The sequence below is a fragment of the Onychostoma macrolepis genome, chromosome 02 (genome assembly GCF_012432095.1).
Source record: "Onychostoma macrolepis isolate SWU-2019 chromosome 02, ASM1243209v1, whole genome shotgun sequence".
Lineage (NCBI taxonomy): Eukaryota > Metazoa > Chordata > Actinopteri > Cypriniformes > Cyprinidae > Onychostoma > Onychostoma macrolepis.
Window position 1 is genome coordinate 16,935,373 of NC_081156.1, and position 22,914 is coordinate 16,958,286.

General features: G+C 38.4%; 1 protein-coding gene across 2 annotated transcripts in view; it reads left to right on the forward strand.

Annotated features, from left to right (window-relative positions):
- ppp2r3a (protein phosphatase 2, regulatory subunit B'', alpha) overlaps positions 1-22,914 on the forward strand; it is an 84,345-nt gene that overhangs the window by 31,182 nt on the left and 30,249 nt on the right. For both annotated transcript variants that reach the window (XM_058798302.1, XM_058798312.1), the window contains one exon: positions 14,432-17,091. In XM_058798302.1, coding sequence (XP_058654285.1) covers positions 14,938-17,091 — 2,154 coding nt within the window. In that variant the 5' untranslated portion in view covers positions 14,432-14,937. The remainder of the gene's footprint in view (positions 1-14,431; positions 17,092-22,914) is intronic.

Consider the following 22,914-nt stretch of genomic DNA (forward strand, 5'->3'; position numbering starts at 1 on the left):
TTAACAATAAGAGTATAGTTCCAATTTAACACTTTTTTTGGTCATGTTTAAATCTTCTTTGCAGTGTCGTCTCATTTGTTCACTTTTTAAAAATTTTTATCTGATTTCTCTCCCTCTCATTATTCCCTAAGCTGTTTAGAATAGGCTGAGTTGGATTCAACTGTGTTGTCTCCAAATTTATGCCTCTGCTCCATGTAATGTATGAAAATAAGTTGAGTGAATCAGTATCAAAATATAGCCTGTGGATGTTTTCTTTAGGAGGCCTTACAACTGAATCCAATGACATTTTAAAAAAATCACCTTGTGCTCAAGCTGAGCTGAGCATCTATAAAATGTGTGCAACCTTCAGACAAAGTCACTTGTTCCTGACCTTTCTTTTCCTGAAGACATGGAAAGTTCATTAAAAATTCAAAGAATTGTTAATGGCCCATTTGCAGTAGTTGGTCATGGTCAAGTGGCTTTTAACTTCTGTCATCCTATATTCCTTCAGTCCTTTCACAAAACTTTCCACAAACCTATTCCTGTGTCTTTTGTAGCTAGATTAAAGAAATGGAATCTGACTCAGACTGAGGGCAAAAAAAGAGCTTGATTGCCAGTGAGAGACTAAATGTTGGTCTGGAAAATCTTTCCAACCATGCCTCACATTATGCACCTCTTTGCCACGATGCTAAATGGTCTGTCAGACCGCATAGATGGACCAGGAAACTCTTGAATAGTTAAATAAAGATCAGTTGACCACTTGAGCTGGTCTGGAATATGAAAGTTAGCTGATCAAGCTGAAAAGGCCACTTTTCATTGGATGTAAAATACTGACAGCACATTTGCTCCTTTTCTCCCATGTTAATTTTTCTCTCCCCTCGCTCTCCTTTATCCGTTTACGCTCTCTTTCTCAGTCGATGTCTCTCACCTCTTTCTGCTAATCCCTTTTCAAGAGCAAACACCACAGTGTCGACCAGCATTGGCTTGACTGCTGCTGAGCTGACATGCCTGTCACCTGAGATATAGAGCCATCAACACGACTGTGACCAGGATCAGAACTCAAAAGTTCACTTTCATATACTGTTCAAAACTTTGGAGTCAGCAAGGTGCTTTAAATTTATTAAAAGACATTTATTGTTACAAAAGATTTCAAATAAACAATTAAATTAAATTAATCAAAGAATCCTTGAAAATATATCACTGCTTCCACAAAAATATTAAGTAAATATCCAAGTATTTTCATCAATGATAATAATAATAGGAAATCAGCATATTAGAATGTTTTCTGAGGGATCATGTGTGACACTAAAGACTGGAGAAATGGCTACTGAAAATTGGGATTTGCCAACACAGGAATAAATTACATTTTAAATAAATTAAAATGGAACAATAGTTATTTTAAATTGCAATAATATTTTACAATATTGGTGTTTTTACTGTATTTCTGATCAAATATATGCAAACTTTTAAGCATAAGAGACTTCCATCAAAAACATTTAAAAAAAATTGAACAGTAGGGTGTGTACTGTGCTGTTCTTTCAGCTTTATAAAAAGGATAGATTTGGCTTAAATCTAAATGTTTGTAGCCCTAAGACATGATTTACCTTTGAGGTTATGATCTCATTATCCTCTATTCCCACATTCATACTCAGTCTCGTTGTCAGGTATTTCATCGCATCATCATTTATTCATTAGATTTTGGGATTCTGTAGCTTTTGGAGAACAGAACTGATCCAACAGTGTTTCAGCAATCGATCCGTTAGACGTCATAGACTTTCTAAAGCATAACTTTCAGCTGTATGACCTCTGGCTGAAATTTAGTCATGCTGTAAACAGTGAGAAGTTTCTCAAAGATCACTTCATGTGAAAACGTCTGTTCTTTAGGACTGTAGATGAGAAAGTGGGCATAGTGCTTCACTGAGCTTAGTTTAGTGTCCAAAGTGTCTTTTTAAAAAAGCTTTAGTTTCACATTTGGTTTGACCAACATGCATTTAGAGGTGTTCTTCTTCTGGGATAAGAAGTACTACCAATACAAATAAACATGAGAGTTTCTGCATGTTTGTGTAAGTGAACAGTAGTTTGAAATAGAGGACCTGATTTGGACAGCAGTGGTTTTGGTAACACTTTACAATAAGGTTCATTAGTTAACTACATTAGTTAACATTAACTAATAATAAACTGCACTTATACAGCGTTTATTAATCTTTGTTAATATTAATTTCAACATTTACTAATACATTATTAAAATCTTGTTAACATTAGTTAATGCACTGTGAGCTAACATGAACTAACAATGAACATCTGTATTTTTATTAACTAACGTTAGCGAAGATTAGTAAATACAGTAACAAATGTATTGCTCATGGTTAGTTCATGTTAGTTAATACATTAACTAATGTTTAACTAATTAACCTTATTGTAAAGTGTTACCGTGGTTTTTAATGAGCTCTACTTGAGTGTTTTTGGTAAAGTTTTGGGATTCTTCTTGACCACAGAGAGGTTTTTCTGGAGCTCTCTGATCTGAAATCTGACAGCTGCAGTTATCAATGCCTTTCTCAGACTTATAATATTTGAATACCTGTTTTTAATATCTGTTTTATAAATTCTTTTGGTCATACTTGAGGTAACGGTGGTCAGTTTGCTGTTGGTGGAATGGAAGTATTTTGCCTTAAAGTGTGGTCACAGTGTGGTCACATTTACTAATTTTCACAGGTAACCAGTCATTTTAATAGGAAAACATGCAATCAGGAATTTTAAATGAAGACGATTGATTTCCCCGTACAGATTTCGCAACAAGTTCAAGCTGCTTAGTTTGAAAGTGACTTCTCTGTGAGCTGTGCTTTATGCATCACTACTCTATCGACAAAGGACTTATTTCACCAACATTAGTTGACCATTAGTGTCCATATGCTTATACTGCTGTCCAAAGAATAAATACGTTAAGCAAACAAATGAGATTTTTTTTCTGAGAACCTTTTATACACCTTTATATATATACTTAACCGCAGACAAAGAAATGATGTACAGGATGTGGTACAGTACAAATATTTTGAGCATCCCTTATTCTGTCCCTTATTTTCCTATAAAGAGTCACAGTTATCCCTTATTTTCCTTTTATGGCATCCCTAGTTATATTGTTAGGCAAAGCTTAAATTGTGTGAATTTTTAACTACTGTTTTAACTGCTTGGTCTGTAATGAATTACTTTTTAAATAAAATGAGAAAAACACTCATTGTGGTGAAAGGAGCATTGTGATAAGACGATCTTGAGGCTTACTACTGAGCAATTTTAACATTCACAACATGCAAACATCAATAAAACTATTAAAGTTATTAAAACTATTAAAAACAATCAACATGTAATAAGAAACACAACAAGTTTTAGTTTAGTTAAACACAACACATTTAGTTTGTAGATACTGCACTTTGCTTTTGCGATAGTGTTTTAGTTGTGTAAGGTCATCCAAAGGCAGAGTGCAGTATCTGCATTTTTGTGGTCAAAGGTCACATCAGTGGTCATCGTTTTTATCTATAAAAATTTTCATCCTAAGAAGGCTTTAAAGGGATAGTTCACCCAAAAATGAAAATTTGATGTTTATCTGCTTACCCCAAGGGCATCCAAGATGTAGGTGACTTTGTTTCTTCAGTAGAACACAAACAAAGATTTTTTTACTCAAACCGTTGCAGTCTGTGAGTCCTATAATGCCAGTCAATGGGCACAGAATCTTTGAGAGAAAAAAAAACATGCACAGACAAATTCAAATTAAACCTTGCAGCTCGTGACGATATATTGATGTCCTAAGACACGAAACGATCGGTTTGTGCGAGAAATTGAACAGCATTTATATCATTTTTTACCTCTGATACAGGCAATGTCCAACTCTCTTCTGAGCTCATCCACAACATCCCGCGCGTGACACGTCAACGGCTCTGGAAAATAGATATATATAGACATAGATATATGTGTAGATCCTTACGTATCGCAGCCCATAGAAACAGTCGCCAAAGAGGCATATATATATATATATATATATATATATATATATCTCTATGTGCCAGAGCAGGTTGACGCGTCACGTGCCGGATGTTGTGACAGTCGGACATTGAGGTTTATCAGAGGTAAAAAATGATATACTGTTCAGTTTCTCGCACAAACCGATCGTTTCGTGTCTTAGGACATCAGTGTATCGTCACAAGCTGCAAGGTTTAATTTGAATTTGTCTGTGCATGTTTTTTTTTCTCTCAAAGATTCTGTGCCCATTGACTGGCATTATAGGACTGACAGGCTGCAACGGTTTGTTAAAAATCTTTGTTTGTGTTCTACTGAAGAAACAAAGTCACCTACATCTTGGATGCCCTTGGGGTAAGCAGATAAACATCAAATTTTCATTTTTGGGTGAACTATCCCTTTAAATGAATGCATTGCCACTAATGTACCTACAACATGTTTGACTGTAAAAACTTTAAAGGCATTTTTCTCAGTTTCAGTGTTTGCGTAGTTACTGCACTTTGCCTTTGTAGGGCAGTATATGTTCTTGCAAAGATCCTCTTAATGGAAAATGTCAACTTCTGGCTCAACCAATAACTGAGTTTGGGGCCAGGACTTACTGTTTGATTGGGAGACATGGGTGGAAAAATTACTATAAAATATTTGTAGAAGAATTATTTGTGAAGTATACTGAAAAATAGGTTTTATGATATTTTAGCTGGTGTATGCCTGTTTTGTTTCACGACTGTTGGCTACTGCAAATTTTATGGATATAGTGTAAGTCTCTGTTTTACCTTTCTTGAAATTCCATGATGACAATTTTAAGGACTTATGAAATACATTCCATGTAATGAAGAAAAATGAAAAAGGTACTGTGAAAGCACTGTGCCATTATGCGGTGAGTTTGGCCTTCCTGCATGAATTAAACCTAAATTATGAATTCTCGTTGTCAATGTATTATCTCTGGTTTGGTCGGAGTACGTAATTGTGATCAATGAGCACTCCATGTCCTTTGTGTAATAAAGAAAGTGGTTTTGTGGAACAGATATTTATGAAGCACTATACTTATTCTGTTTTCTTTTGTTAACCATATGAAACCACATGACACACGTGGAAGAACTTTTTCCAAAGCTTGAAGATTCACTGTTTTTGTTCAGTGGGAAATATGTTTTTTATTTTATTTTTATCTGTTCCTTGTTTTTCCCTATCTGGGGAAGGTTTTTACCTGATAGTGTTTTTAGGAGCTGTCATGTTAAACTGGGTCTCTTTTCAGTGTTCATCTCATCTTTGAGATGTTCTTTTAAATCGTTGTAGAAGTTACAAGGAGAAGAAAATGTGATGTCAACCACAACATCTTCCTGTGGAGATGTTAAATTAGATGGAATAAAAAAAAAAAAAATCAACCTAGAAGTTACGTTCTGAATTTTTAAAATTCATCTTAAAAGTGAAACCTGAGAATCAAAATCGGTGAACCAAAGTCTGGAAATGAGCAGGATGTAGAAAATGACATCCGCTGTGCTAGCTATGAAGTGGCCCTTTTTCTCATCAGTGCTTGAGTCACCATGAATAATTGTGAAAGTCGCTGGACAGCTGAAGGACTAACACCTGCCCGCGATCGCTGCTTCTCACCCTCCAGTCTGTGGGAAACCCAGCAGTGCTCTTCCTTCAGACCCTCATCGCCTGTTTGGTAAAGGGGTGTGGATATGGTGACCGGCAGAAGGAACCTAAGTGGTATGCGGCTGAGTGTGAGTCAGCATTGCTCTGCGTTCCCGGACCGGACACTGATGTGTCTATCCTGGTGGACTGTGTCATCAGTATGCTGTTCTCCTGTGGCTGTCTATCATCTCTGTTGGATGGCCATACTACACTGTCACCAATGTGGCGAGGCGCTGCGGTACAAGAAGCCAGGCTCGAGTTACTTCCTTCTGGGCGCCAGTCTCCATTAGAATCCCATCCGTTTGTTTATCAGATATGTAAATACACCGTGTCCCCAGAATGCATCTGAACACTTAAGCATTAATAGCTAAAGAATGTCATTGCAGTAGATAGCAAAATATCAAATAAAGTGGCACCATAGAGCTTTTCACAAAATTAACTTCACTTTTCTGAGCCACGTTGCAGTGGCATTTAAGCAGCTGTCTTCAAAGTGATGTCTGTGGATGGACTGTAATAAGGAAGGATGCACCAATATAAAAATTCAAGTCAATCATTAATTATGATAAACAATTATATCAGCCATAATATGAATAATAATTAGAGTTTTATATCATTTTGGTTTATATGAAAATAAAAGAAACTCAAATCAGGTATGTTAAAAGCTACAAGTTAATTGATGCGTCAGAACATTACATTGTACAGCATGAAAAATAGATATTCATTTTGAAATTTGAAGATTTAACAGTGTTATTAAATTATTTGTTTTTAAAGATTAAAAGTGAGGGTTGGATGATGGTAAAGGTATGTGGAAATTAAACCGCTAATGTTATCCACACTGGATTTGCACAGTCAGAAATTATCCAAACACACTAGCGTTAAAACGTTTGGGGTCAGTAAGGTTTTTTTTTTTTTGGCAAGGATGCAACAAATTGATTAAAAGTGAATTTAAAGACATTTATAATGTTACAGAAGTTTTCTATTTCAAATGAAAGCAGTTCATTTAAAGTGCATCATGGTTTCCACAAACATTTTTTAAATATTTAATTTAAATGTTTTAATAATAAAAATAGAAACCAGTTGTTTTAAAACATAATAATTTTATGGACCTTTTAATCAGTACTGTAATATGTTGTTTTTTGTTTTATACGTTTTTTTCATCTCATGTTCAGCTTGAAATGTGTTCTTGTACCATCTTAAAATAAATGCCACTTGGTTTGATATTTTGCAATACAGTGATGCAACGACCTTCATACCATTTCATGTGTGGCTTAAGTGTTCAGATACTTTTTGGGGCCACTGAAGTACTGCAGAGCTCCAAATGAGAATGCAACAATGAGCTGGTCATGTGTTAAAACTGTCTAGACATAAAACAGCCTCAAAATCATTCATGCACCTAATGCAGTTTATTGATAGATGGCATCTGATGGAGCTTTGTAAGAGCTAACTATAGAGATTTACTTCATTTACAGTCCACTCACGTAGTAAATGTGGAGATATATCAGCACTAGTTTTGACTTCATAAGCTCTGAAGGCTTTTTACATTTATAATGTGCTCATCGGGGCTCAGAGGTGAAGAATGTTTGATCTTCACACTTGAATTATTCTGCTCTGGACTCTACTAGAGAAACTATACCTATCTAACTCAAGCCTGCATGGTAAGAAAGTGTCTTCTGGGTATTTGTTTCCTAACCAGACATGATTAAGTTTTCCAAGTCTATTATGCTCAACAAGGCTGCATTTATTTGCTCAGTAAAAGCATAATATGGTGAAATATGATTTCAGTTTCAAATAATGTTTTCTGTTTTAATATATTTTAAAGTGTAATTTATTTCTGTGATGGCAAAGCTGAGTTTTTAGCAGTAATTACTCCAGTCATCAGTGTCACACGATAACCTTCTAATATGCTGATTTTCTGCTCAAATAACATTTCTCATTATCAATTTTAAAAATAGTTGTGCTGCTTAATAATTTTGTAGAAACATGATACACTTTTCAAGATTCTTTGATTTAATAGAAAGTTCAAGAAACAGCATTTATTTGAAATATAAATCTTTTGTAACAATCTACAAGTCTTCACTTTCGCTTTAGATAAATTTAATGTGTATATGCTGAATAAAAAAATTAGTTTCTTTGAAAAACTCACTCCAAACTTTTGAACTCCAGTGCATGTGCAGTGGAATTTTGGACCAATGGGATTTTACCCAGAAAAACAACACATGAATAGAAACCAAGCAGCCAACAAAATGTCCTGGCATTTCTTATCAAGTCCTGACTGGTTAGAGTTGTGGAAGAGTTGCACTTTTTTTACTCTTCTGCAACTGACTTTTTGGTAGGTACCTCTCTCTGTTTGAAGCATTGCTTCTTTTCCTCTGCTGAAAAGTACCAACTGTCCCATTCTAGGGAATACAAACTAATAAAACATTTGCCTTAAATTCACTACAAGTCACTTTGGATAAAAGTGTCTGCCAAATGCATAACGTAAATGTCTGCACTGGGTCAGTGGCTCAGTTCCCATGCTGTCTGTGTGCCCTGTCAAGAGCTTCTGCTCACCATATCTAAATCCTGTTTGAGGCCCCAGGGAGGTTGAGTGAAGGAAAAGAGTAAGTGGAAAAAGGAGGAATGGAATACAATAAAAAGATGACCAAGCGATATGATCCATCTGCTGTGTAGAGTAAGACCAGGGTCATCTGGGTCCCTTACTTGGAAATTAAATGCATCATGGAGTTTGTCTGTTTGCACAAAATGCACAACATGTACTATATCTCCTCTCCTTTTGACTTTTCTTTATCTTTCGTGACCTGCAATCAGTTTGATAAGAAAGTAATGCACAGTGGAGGCAGTCATTACTGATAGTGCAGCAGCTGTTACACTAAAGCATAATTATCAATGCAGAGCGCTTTTTTCCAGAGGCTGCTTTGCTGTAGCAGAGGGCCTTTGCTGATTAGCTTGTTTCTGTCTGTAAGGCATTCATGCTGCTCTGTCTTCATACGAGTGTGAATAGTTACGACCATCGCTTCATTGTTCCGTCTGACTGATGCGGTTTCAAAACAATAGACACTAATTAAGATTTAATTGCTAACTGCTGGTTTCCTCCTGCTGCAGCAAAAAAATTGAGTACAATCTACTATATCTCTGCCCCTCTTTTGGGGCGTAATTTATGCTCCCTTGGAAAACATTTTGGAAGATAAACTGCATTGTAGAATTAGGTCAGTGGTTGTTTCTTTTAGGCTATGAAATGAAATGAAAAAGAACAATTTTGTGTTAACGATTATGAAATGTGGGTTTTTAAACGGCCAAGTAGGATGTGGTCTGTTCTGTCAGTCTGTCTACACTACTGTTCAAATATTTGGTGCCAGTATTTACTTATCAGTGGTCATCACTGATAAGCTACTCCTAAAAATAATGTAGAAGTTAAAATTTCCTGTGAAGCTGCTTTGCAATGATTAATTTGTTTCTTCAATTAAATTTAGGAATTAAATTATTTTTTATTAAAATGTATTCTCCTTTCAATTATGAATGACAAACAGCTCCATTAGAAGATCTTTTTCTGGTCAGGGAGCACGATATGTCAACCTTAACTATTAACAACCTTTTAAATCAGAGGGAAATGGTAGGTTGATAAGAATGTCTGTCTGATATGAGCTCACTGTAAAATCTAATTGTTGATTATGTTGTTCAAGGACTAATAAGGATGCAAAATCAGGAATGTCTCGATGTCTTACTTTTTTAAATCATATGTTAAAGCATATTTGCTTTGTTGCTTGGACTGCTTTTTATAGTTTTATTTTTATCATTCACTTTTATTGTACATTTATGTGTGGAGTTGTTTCAAAAGAAAACCAGGTAATTATTATAGCAGTCATCGTGCTAATGAAATTGATTCAGGCTGTGTTTCTCTTTGATAATTGTATTCTGCACTCCATTTCATTTCCAATCTCTCACTCTGAATAATAATTAAGCACTTCATGCCACATTTTGCATCCTCATTTTTTTGAAACATCCATATTTCCCCTCATTCAGTGACGTCCTTCTCACTTTCCCCCCCGCGGCTGTGAAGGGTTAAGTGTGCACCCTGGTCACCGTGTGAAGGAGTTAGTAGCCAGGGAGTGTGTAATCCTTCTTTTATTAATGTATTGTTGTCACGGGGGTCAGGTTCTCTCTTGCAGCGACAGCTTTTGAAAGTCATTACTCAAGTGAAGACAAACAAAGCTCACAGCAGGCCCCCCTTCGACAGCATGTGCACAGTAACAAGACCAGGCCTGACCGCTAACAAGGGAGGGCTCACACAAAATCCCAATTTACCGTCCAAAGGGAAACCTTTCCAGCTGCAGTGATTCCTTAATGAGCGCTACTGTGTAGTATAGCGGTTCTTCATCCTTCAACTCTTAATTGGGCCAAATATAAGCGGACCAGCGTGTCGTGATTTATTGCTCTACCTAGCAGAAATAACAAGATCTAGCCTATTTTCTTGTTGAGTATAGCATGTTTAGGGTGTTATTTCAAGGAAGGTGCTCCAAAGCTGCCAACATCGTACAGCCTATAGTCTCGAAATTGAAAGCGCTGGCAGATGTGACAGGACACGGGTGCGACTTCTCAGTGTGTGACTGCTACAGTGTAATTAAACATGGAACGAATGTACGGCGTGAAAGCGACGGGATTAGAAAGATAATGAGGCCGCTGCATCCTCGTTCCTCATACTCCTGCCAGTAGACTGAGTCTCAAAACTGTGGGTGGATGTTGTCTTGCTTTCCAAACAGTGTGTTTGCGGTTTATGCACTGCGTTCTCCATAACAATCAGTGCATGCTAATTACAACATTAAGCGGAGATAAAGACTGTTGCCTGACAATTAAAACTTAATCTTTTAGGAACATTCATCTAAATTTTCATCCAGTGCTAGCCATCCCAAAGCAGCTAAGCCAGCTAACCAGGGAGGTCCTATGCAGTAAGAAGATTCCCATCAGACATATAAGATGTTTGTATGGGCGTCCGCACCCACTGAGTGATGTGAAGGTGTGAAGGCTTCTGCTTTAGCCCCCCACCGGCCTGGAAATAGACATGGCAGGCAAAGGATAGAGTGCAGGATCATGTGTTGATCAGCCCATTAAATTGTCATTAAAAAGCCGTCGCTTTGCTATGGTCCACACTCTTCCTGTCATATTGAGTTCAGCCCGACTTGACGACCAGCTACGTCAAAGACCACTTTGAAAGCACACTATGTTATTGAGAGGCTCTGTTTGAGGACACTGGAGCTGAAGAGTGTTATCCTCTATGATAAACAAGTTCTTCAGTGTGTCTGTACTGAGAATTGACTGTGGAAAGTCAAAGCTGCCCATGGTAAACAGAAACATGCACGACCGCAATGTCATTATATTTACTTTAAACCTTTGATATTTAACAAAGAAGTGCTTGCTATTCATTTAACCATTGTTCAGAACAATGACATGGAGCTGGAAACTGTTTAAATTGGTTATATTAAACTGTGACTGTAAATTGTGTTCAGAATCAGTATGTGTCACAGTTCCAATAACTTAGGACATTAAAGAGACGTTTCTACTGACTCTGAACAGCACCAGGAGAAAGATGCCCAGGGTTCCTGATCACCTGTGTGAACATATAGTCCTGCTGCAGGGAGGCATGAGGATTTCAGCAATAATAGTCATTGTCTGTAATGTAAGACACCTCAGACTGCACAGTGGAAATGGATGTAGTGTCTGTTTTTGGGATTCTTTGGTGAATGAAGTTCAAAATATATGTTTTGTTTTAGCAGATGCTTTTATCCATGTTCATAAATGGTGAACTCTTATTTAAAAGAACAACATTTATGTGAAATAGAAAACTTTTGCAACATTGTAAGTTTTTAGCTTTACTGAAGGTAAATCCTTAAGTAGGGCTGTCACTTAACGATTATTTTGGTAATCAAGTAATTGGACGATTATTCTGGCAATTAATTGAGTAATCGGATCCTTTTTTTTTTCAAATAAGAGATGTACTTAACCACACGCAAATAAATAAAGTGCATATTAAACCGGCAGTGCGTACTGTATATTTATTTAAATGAATCGCAGACTATGTGATTGATTTTTAAATGGTTTTAATATTCCGTGCAGCCTTATAAAATGGTCTAATAATGCTTTTCATGGATTCTCGTCCATGGAATGAGCCACTTGAAATCCCCTATTGGGCCCCAGGTCCTGGGTTGAGATCCAAAATTTTAACTGTTTTATAAATAAATCTGAATCTGAATCTGAAGAATTTAGCTTTATGTGACCTGTTGGAGATGTCCATTGCTTCTTGTATTTCATACCACGGGAGTTTCTCTCAACATATGGCAGGAAAGGGGCATTCAGGAAATGTAATTTCCTCTCAAAGACGTACATATTACTGACAAGGGGAAAATTGCACAGGTTTCATGACCCCCAGAAGTAAATCCTGGCATCCTGAAGCTGGCTGACTGTTAATGCATATGATTCTCTGTATCTCTTTGTCTTGTTGTGAAAGGCAGTTGCTGTCATTGTAGGGTTCTCACAGGCACCACCAGCTTTTAGTGTAACTGGCTGGGCAAGCAAGACCAGTCCATTGTGAACAGTGTCTCCACACAGAATATGGAGGGTGTTGGTTGTCCCTGTAAATCTCACTCTCTGGATGTTTTTCTAGGTGCCACCTCTCTAGTGCCCAACTGTAATGAATCCATGCTGAAAAACAATAACCAGAGACCATTGTTTCAATACTGTGAAGAAATGCAGACGTGTAATGCATTTATGAGTCTACATTGTGAATGCAGATCATACTGCTATAAATGCTTTCATGCATGGCTATAGTCAGAGTTTATATGAGGTAAGGTTGTGGTTGAAATCCTGGAGACGTGTTCTCTGCTGTTGCTCTGCTGAGACACAGAGAAGACAAGGCTTTAATGAGGCCTGCTGTGAGAGGAAGAAAAACAATAGGGCCAGAAGGAGTGAGAAATAAAAGCAAGAGGGAAAAAGAAAATGAATTGGAGAATAAAGGAGCGTGTGCTTTGGCCGTGGAGAACATTTTCGGTTGAGAGATACTAATAATGAGCTCATTCCCTTATATGTATTGAAATAAATATGTTTCCAGTCTCACAATGACTCATCTGTTGACATAATTATCATTAGAGAGAGGGAGAGTGAGCAGTAGAGACATGAAATGATTATTTATTCATGTCGCTGATGACATTTTTCTATGCACTGAAGGAGAAGTTTTGAGAACTTTCATCTGTAAAGAAGATGGTTTACTCCAAAATAAAAAGTGTCATAATTTACTCTACGTCATGTTGTTCCAAACCTGGAAGACTAAATGGTATTACTTGTATTACTTTCTTCTGTGAAACATAAAAGAAGATATTTTGAAGAATGTTTCCAAACATACTTTTTCTCCATACAATAAAAGTTATTGGGGTCTGAAACAACACTGAACCCCAATGACATTCACTATATGTGTTTTATATTTTTTATTTTTAATATTTTTGCATTTCTTTTATTGTGAAAATGTAATTTTTGTGTTTGTCATGTATGCATTTGTTGTGATTTGGCTGCTACCTTGGCCAGGTCTCTCTTGTAAAAAAGATTTTGAATCTCAATGGGACCTCCTGGTTAAATAAAGGTATAAATAAATATGGACAAAAAAAAAATCAATAAATAATAATAAATTTTCAAAGTAATTATTTTCAAAATATCTGAACTGAACTACATTTTGGGGGTATGGTGGAAATGATCAATCTAAGGCAATATGAGTGAGAAATCCGTAAAAGGCTCTATTTACACTGAGACCATTTTAAATGTTTGTGTAAAAGTTTAAATGTTTATGTAAACTGTTTTAGTGCAGTATTTTTAGTAGCACATGGAAGCAGGAAGACTGCTCTTGTGTAAGTTGTTGTTGGTTAGTGCTGGTCTCCAATAATACAGTACAAAAATGTGTCATCAGAGCACTACAAGAAAGAAAGTTCCTTGCCTGAGGAATGATTCAGTATTACACCTAAAGTACAACTACAACTTTTCAATTATGGCATTTGTGTATTTGAACTGCTCGCTCTTGAGCAAACTTACTTTATAGGGAAGAGAGGCAGAGCGCGGTGTGTTGTCAAAGAATGCTAATAGTGTGTCTGTGTACTTTCATCACAAGCTCTTTAACAGCTTCCACTGATGTGGGCCTCTTTGAAGATGGCCTCTTTAAGGACTGCATTTGATAACACAGGAGACCTAAGATACCTGAGGCTTAGGTATTTTTTTATAACCGCATGCCAGCATTAGACATTACAGCATGTCATTTTATTTTTTTTGGTTTATATTTGTTTGAAAGACATAGTTTGTGGTTCAGTACTGTCTTGTAGTAGGTGCTTTGAGCTTTTCAACTTCAATTTTTTGTGGTTTAGCTGTACCAAAGAAACGTTAAAAGTGTAAGATGCTTATAATCTAATGAAGAGAGATGTTAACCAAAGATAGTCTAAAATCTGCAGTGTTCACTTTTAAAATAAATAACATTTAAAGATATTCTTCACTTGTATTGTAAAAACTGTACATTGAATGCAGTGTATGTCGCTGTGAATAACATCATCTACCAAATACATTAATATGTAATATTTCACTCAGAAGCAGAAGCTTCCTTTTATTGTTTTTCTTGTGTTTCCTGAAGAAAAGCAACATGTATGTGGTTGTAGACTACTTGGAGGCTGTAAATTAAGTGTTGTTCTCAAGGATAGCTCTAGCAAAAAATTTGTACTGTATTTCAGTTGATCTGAAAAAGCGATTTCTTTCTCCCCTTAACCCACTGTTGTCTTTTTACTCACAGGTGGCTTTCACATTGGATTATTAAACATCTGATTTTGGCCGGGAAAGCAAGATAAAGGAGAGTGAGAGGGTTGAACATCTGCTGAACACATCAGCGGAAGGCTGTCACCAGGTGGGCTGTATGCTGTGGCTTTGGAGACGGAGCCAGAGGACTTCTTTATGCCCACAGGCCTCGGCTGTCCAAAGGGGGGATGATCTGGAGCGCTGCACACAGGCCTATCATTAGGCCATCGGGGCCCATGCTAAGAAATGGATAGTTTTGCTGCTAAATGTTACAGTGTAACTTCCCTTTAACTATGGGTCAACGGTGAAGGATTGATATGGAAATCCTTTTTTTCCTTGGAATCAGCTAAAGCAGCAGTTGATGCAAAGCAACTTTTATTTGCTTTTTAGGATTTATATAATTTGACGTTTTTATATAAATGTGTCTACGTAGCATTTATTGTTTTTAGGTGGCAAGCATTATATTACAAAGCAGACTTTTGGATTTATGAACAAACAAAGACCATGGCGGCTACCTATCGCATTGTGGTCAGCAGTATTAACTGTTATAACAGCGTTGTGATTGACCGTCGTGTCCAGCACACTGTACACTACTGTAATGGGCCCTGTGGTGCACTAAAACATGGACTGAACTGCACAGTGGCTCACCGCAGCACTTGTGCTGAACTTCTTGACACCCCCATATCTAGAACCTGCTCTGACCGGCCTATCGGCCTTCATGAGTCCAAAACAATGGAGAATGGAAACACCGGACCTGGTGCTTTCTGTGACGACTACCACCAGGTCGTCCCCAGAGTTAAGAAAGGATCTACCATCCAAAGCTCAGCAAGCCTCAAGGATATTACAGGGGAAGCTATCAACCTGGCCAGTGGAAAAATCAAGGAGTTTTCATTTGAGAAAATCAAATACTCTTCCAGCCATGTGACTTTCAGAAAGGGCCGTAAGGTTCGGCCAGACTCCTTCAGCAGGAGGTCCACTGATCTAGACATCATCTATGGCCAGTTCACAGGCAATGATGAGAACTGTCCTCCATTCAGCCTGTTTCAGAAATCTGTACTCGAAGAGCATAAGCTAAGTCGCAGTGCATCCCTAGAGCAGAACCTAAACAATGTGGCCACGCTCTACCTGAACAGCCTCACTGAGGAGAACCTAATTACCCGCATACTGGAGAAGACCAAGGCAGACAGCAGTGCCTCAGGAGAAGACATTAAAGCCTGTCTGGATATTCTCCTCAAGTGCTCGGAAGATCTGAAGAAGTGCACGGACATCATCAAACAGTGCATCAAAAGGAAGTCGATGGGTGGAAGCAGCGATGACTCTGCGAACCCTGAAGTCATTTATAAAAATGTGATGGCTCGTCTCTCCAACTACCTGAAGAGGCTTCCTCTTGAGCTGGAACAGGGGCAAAGTGTGAGGCAGGAGCACAGCGAGCTTGCCGAACTAGTCAACAGCATACACGGGCTGCAACAAATCCCTTTCTCCCCCATCTTTGGCAATGAGCAACCTCCGCGCTATGAAGATGTTGTTCAATCTCCTCCGCCCACAAAGCCTCGAACGAAACCCTCCCAGCCAGAACCTCCAGAAGGCTCTAGGGATCTTGCAAGCAATGTGAAATCCATTCAGAGCCCCTCGGGTTTGTCAGCACGTACACCTCCATCAGCTAATGGGTTCCCGCATGGCAGCTTGCCTTTGGCCTCCAGTAGCGGTTCAGCACCTTACATCTGCCACCACACAGTCTCAACCAACCGACCGGACACATTTTCTTCCACAAACTCTCTCTTGTCTAGCAGTAGTGAAAGCCTCTGTAAGGATGCCATGGAGGCTCTGTATATCGAGGAGGAGGATTCGGATTTGGGAAGGATGCCAGACAGGGCAGTTAAAGGGGATGGGAAGCACAGCTGTAATATTTCGGAGTCCAGACCATTCTCCAAAAGACCTACTGGCTACTCCGAGCCTAGTGGTGGTGTTTCGGATAAACTCCATGAACTTGGTAGAAACGGAACTGTGTTCAAGCCTAAAAACGACTCGATGGTCAACCAGATGTACTTGCCAAAAAGCACAGATTCCAGACTGTTCCCTAGATCAACCTCTCACGTTAATAAAGGGGGATCCGATGACATTGATAAATTGCTGATGGACCTGGAGTGTCTTTCCCAGAACATGCAAAAGGAGCCTCCACTGCCCCCTAAACTAAAAAACTGTGCCCAGCAGACAGGCTCCCCCCAGCATTTGATTGGTAACTCGGTGGCTAAAGATCTACCAGTGGCGGGTTTGTCTGGACCCTCGGTGACCAAGCCCTCTGAGACAGGGGTTGAGGCCACCGAAGAAGATGATGGAGCTCTGCTTCTCAGGATTCTTGAGAGCATTGAGAGCTTTGCTCAGGAGCTGGTGGAGAGTGGAGCTGGGAGAGGAACTCAGTCTAAGGAGCGAGAGGTCATGCGTCTTCTTCAGGACACGCTGGCCAGCACCAAAGCAGAGGTGGCTCCGCTTCCGCTGCCTGTACCTCCGTCTGAGACTGCATCTACACCAGCACAAACACCTAAATGCACATCTGCCCCAACACCCTCAAGTGCACCTGCTGCCGTACAAACCCGTGCTTCTACTGTAAGGGACACAGGCTCAACGCTTCTCATTCAACAGACGCCCGAAGTCATCAGGGTGAGTTCAGCTAAACTGTCTATGTAAGGTTTTCATGTCTCTTCCAGTATCTGTGCAATGTGTATCATTGGTAAAATGATAAAAAAGGTAAGAAAAAGTCTCAAATTTAATGTACCCTTGGTGTTGTCTGCTTGAGCATCATTGGCTGTTGGCAGCTGTTGGTGAATGTTGCATGAGTCTCTCAAATGTCCTCAGTGGCAAAGCTGGATTTTAGAATCATTAAAGCTAGTCTGGGGATGAAGTCAAATGCAGAGTATGCAATGAAACTAAAGAACTTGAAGAAACTAAGGGATTTTTTAAGAACAGTGAGCAGCTTTAGGGTAAACCAGGGACCCATACACGACTATAACAAAAGACTACAAACAGTCATTGATGCTCAAGGAGGCAAAACAAAGTATTAAGAACCAAGCATAGGTAAAGGTTTGCAAGAAAATTTGGGTGAATTCAGTTATTTTGTGTGTGTGTGTGTGTGTGTATGTATATACATATATATATAGAGAGAGAGTTCATTTGCAAAAACCGATAACTCCATTTTCTTTTTCAGAAATCAAATTTCAATCAAAAAAAAAAAATTATAAATATATATTTATTTATTTTTGATTGAAATTTGATTTCTGAAAAAGAAAATGGAGTTATCGGTTTTTGCAAATGAACTCTCTCTCTCTCTCTCTCTCTATATATATGTATGTATGTGTATATGTGTATATACATACACACACACATACATGCATACATGCATACATACATACATACATACATACACACACACACACACACACACACACACACACACACACACACGTATATGTATATGTGGGTTTGTAAATGTTTATGTAGATGTTTTTTTCTGATTTTCCAATGGGTATTATATAACATATGAGCAGAACTGTTTATAACTTGGGCATAATGGAAGTGGAAAATCCATTTTACCCTTAGCTAAAGCACAAAATTATAGCCTCCATAAACAGAAACCATTACATCAAATTTCCTCCTTGGAATACTGTGGTATATGAAAGACCTAAAACATGGCTTTTTAGGGGAAGTGGAATTCATCATTAATATATTAAGCAGTGATGGGGTTATCATTTTGTATTGTACAGGTCCGTATTTGTCACCGGTATCTGATCTTTTGGACTAGTATAATTTCAAATGATTCAATAACAATATCATGTGTTGATTCAATAACGATATCATGTGTTGATGTAAAAAGAAACAATTGTGTATTAATTACATTTTTTGTTGTATTTTACTTGATTGCCATTTAAAACCTTCCTAATTTCCCAGGTGTATTTTGATGTCCAACTATAAGACATCTAACTATACTAACTATAAGACTTAATGGAGTATGTAATAGCCTTAAACTGTTACCCCTGGAAAAGATAGGGGATTGCAGAGAAGCTTGTTGCAGTTAACTGTGGGGTCAGTATCATGTGTCTTCTGGAGCTGGCTGTTACCTTTAGTCCATTTTTTTGCACATCCATCATGGTGGGAATGAAGAAAGCACAGTTTGTCATACTCTAGTTCAGGGAAAAGGGCAGCTCTCAATGCCTTAAAACCCTCTAAATCTTTATTTAGTGCAAGTCGCAAGAATGTTTTAGCCTTTCATTCATTCACTCTCAGCTCTCTAAAGTGTTGTCGAGCTGTTTATATCCCACATCAGTCCTCCTAGCACATTTAACCCTTGCTCTTTATGTGTCCTCTGTTCTTCCTCTCTCCCACCCTTTATCTTTTTTCCTGCCTGGTAAATCCTCACTTGTTTATTTTCCTGGCTTTGTAAACCAACACCAGCTCAGGATCTATCTCAGGCCTGCTATTTATGACGTTGCCATGACATCTGTCGAGAGTGGAACCCCCTTAATAATGGGGCTCCTCCTCCAGTCCTATTTCTGTATCTCTTCAGTGCATAACTAAGAACCCTTAAGGTTGGATGAGTCGCATACTTGTGCACGAACATGCACGTACACACCTCTAAGTGCACATAGAAAAATGCCCTAATGGCTGATAATTTAGGTTTTGTAGAAACAAGTGATCAAGACTCCAAATACTAGAAGTTTTATCTCAAACAAGGCTGAATTAGTTCACACTAAAAGTATGCATGTCGTCCTTTGCACGTTAACTTCATTACAAAGATACAAGTGTGAGATGTTTAGTTAGAAAACATGCATGTTTTCATAAAATGCACGTCCCCCAGTAACCATCTCTCATTGGTCCACATGTTATTTTGGGAGTGGGTTGTGATGCTGTAGCCATGCAGTTGGTGTGGAGGACACGCAGTCCTTTTTCGAGGGCACTGGTAGGTCACAGCAAGAGCAGGCAGTGGGGATTTTGGCACAGACACTGTTAATGGTGTTGATTTGCCCTGGGCACTTCTCCTCCTCCTTGTCATCCACAGACAAAGGTGTCAGGAAGACTAAATCAGCTCACTCCCCGCCTACTATTTCATTCCGCTAAGAGACTGGCTGTCGCCAGAGGGAAAACGGACCCAGTGTTGCCGTGGGGGTCACGGCTAAGTTTGGGAATAGCTTTCTGCTAACCCGATCCCCTCTCTGGCACCCGAGGGAGCAATAAAAATAAGAGCGCTACGCCAGGAGCCCTGCCCACTGCCCCATTTAAACACAAAGCTGCCAATCATGGAGATAAACAAGGCTGCGGAAACATTAGACCCATGCAAGCAGTTGTGTCATACCTGTTTGCTGTTTACGATGGGAATCTTGTTTTCAACAGGGTGCACCTGCAGTGCTTTCCACGTTTCATCTTATTTAGTTCCTGCGTGTGTCATCACAAACACAAAAGCACTGAATGAATCAAGATGTGGCCCATCTGTCATTTGTCAGCATCTCAGCATCTAGGGAACCAGCTTCAGAGCTAACAGTTGCTGTTGTGCATTGCTGCAAGACATGAGTGTGGTCTTTTGTTTGTGTGTCTCTTTCCGTCTCATGGCTCATTGCTAGACCAAACAGCAGGTGAAGTTGAAAGTGGACGCTCAGTTGGGTTTAGGTCTCCTTGCCTCTGTCTCTGTGCTGACAGGGTAATCTGTTGCTCCGGATGCTGGGGCTAGTGCTTCTCTCTTGAGATCCTTCTCTCTGGTTCTTAGTTTCACATGTACGTCATGGTGAAACTTATAAACTAAAGACTTTATATAGGCCTGGAGATGAAGGTGAAGGTAATTGAAATTAGTCTTCACTGGGAGTTAAATGAGTTGTGGCCACTAGTAGTATTTGCACATACTTTTGCCCATAAGACTTTAAAAATCATGGAAATCAGTTCACTATACGAAGATTCCCACAAAATCTAGTTCTATAGGCCAATTCCTGTATGAAGGTGTACTCTATGATTTGGGGAAACTATTTTTACATTTTTCTTTCTTTCTTTCTTTCTTTCTTTCTTTCTTTTTGTGGATAATTGGATATGGAATTGGGCATTTCCCCTATTTTTACATTTAGATTATCTTTGGCGTCCTCTAACACTCACATTAGTTAGAACATTAGTTCATTTTAAGTTAGAAATGTATCTTATACTGATTTTAAAATTAAAATTTATTTTCACACTTAAAGGGATAGTTCACCCAAAAATGAAAATTCTGTCATTAATTACTCACCCTCATGTCATTCCAAACCCTGCAAGAACTTCATTCATCTTCAGAACACAAATTAAGATATTTTTGATTAAATCCGAGAGCTTTCTGACCCTCTATAGACGGCAATGTAACTGAAATGTTCTCAGACCCAGAAACATGGTAAGAAGAGAAGAACTAAATACTTGAAAACTTGAATAAAGTCATTATTTTTGTATTCTTTGCACACAAAAATATTCTCATAGCTTTGTAAAAGTACAGTTGAACCACTGATGTCACATGTCCTTATTACGTTTCTGGGTCTGGGAACATTTCAGTTGCATTGTTGTATATGCAGGGTCAGAAAGTTCTCGGATTTCATTCAAAATATCGTTATTTGTGTTCCAAAGAATAACTAAGGTCTTATGGGTTTGGAACGACATGAGGGCGAGTAATTAATGACAGAATTTAAATTTTTGGGTGAACTATCCCTTTAAAATAATTTTCATTCCATACACTATAATGTTATGATGCCTGAGTCCACTTGTAACATTAAATAGATTGATTTTATTTGTTTTAAATTATTTAGACAAAATAATGTGAAATTTTAATATCAGTCAGTGTCCCTAATAATGAGCCTAATTTATAAAAAAAAAAAAAAAAAAGGCTTGTTTGTTTGAGAATAACTTAAATATTGATGGTGCAGTGCGATTTCAGCACAATTAGCAGCTGGTTTAACCTAATTATCTGTAGTTAGCACAAGGCTTTGCGCTGAAATACCTTGTTCAAAAGCAGCTTCACTGTTTAGCACATGCACCCCTCAGATTTGAGGCCTGCATATAAAACCTTTCTCCTCTTAGCCCAGAGACGGCTCCCACCATGTTGGACTGGAGACCTTGCCCTATTGGTGTGACCACATGGTGCAGACAAGGCAATATGTCCTTCACTGCACCTGTCAGGAAGTGCTGTTAATCTCCATGGTGACAGGGAACACCCTGCTTGGCAATAAGAGTGTTACAGTCAATATAAATCAGAAGTATCTCTTCCAAGAGCTCAAGCCAACTAGTCATGCTCAGAGCCACAGACACACCACTGTGGGTCACCACTGGCCAGGCTGCATTCATTAAGAGCGGGTCAACACGTCACATCTGTTGTATGCTGTGAAGAGAAACTCCAGAGTGCCCTTGTGTTTAGCATTTAAACGGATTATGAAATGGAGAATCAAAATGTTCTTGATATTTATACATATGAGAGATTACTCTGCAATAAAAACATACTGCAAAACTCAAAACAAACACCCCAGTTTGAAATAAGAATTATTGTTTTCTACCTGTCTACCTGACTGTTTTTGATGAAAACCATTACTAAGATCATTATAAGATCAGGAAACATAAGAGAGTTTTAAAAATGCATTTCATGACCGCTTAAAAAAAAACAAGGCTTGGGGAGAGCAACCCTGTCTCAATCAAAACATTTCTCTAAGGCAGTGTTGTTTTGGTATTATTTCTTTACTATTGTAGTATTTATGAATAATTTTTGCTAGTGCTGGGCGGTATGACCAAAAATTTATATCACAGTATTATTCTAAATTATACCGGTGTCACGGTAGGCCTATTTGACGGTATTTATTTTTTTCATGCATGACCGGGTGTTAACCACATTTTCTACTGATTGAGAGAGGAAAAACTGCAGTAGATCGACTTAGAATGCCCTATTTTACTGTCACGATGAGCGAATATTGTAGAAAAATTCCACACTAAATAGTGAATAAACACGACCCATTAATACATGTTAACCAGGAGTCACTCAATTATAATCGCGACATCGTCTGATAAAATCAACATGCATCTACTGTTACACTGAAGAGTGGCTATGCGGTGGTTTTGGCTATATTACTTTTTTGTCTTATGCCTGCGTCTGAGTAACAAACTAAAAAAAAAACAACAAACAAAAAAGTGCATAATATTAACAAACGAACTATGCTCATATTTATAATTCCAAACAGTCAGTTAGTGACAGGTGCTTGAAAACGCTGTTTTGTACTCATTTACTGATGAGACTGCTGCAGTACTGCCAGCTGAATGTGCTGCTTCTCTGCTGCTCGCTGCACAGAACAAACGCAGAGAGAGGCGACACTGCGCCAGGAGAGATCTTGTGCTCGCGGGGCAGCACTGGCCACATCTTCTGAACCATAGCTAAGGTTTATCCAAAAAAGTCGCTAGGCATGTCAGTTTGTATATTTTATGGAAAAAAGCCGCTAAAAGGGTCTG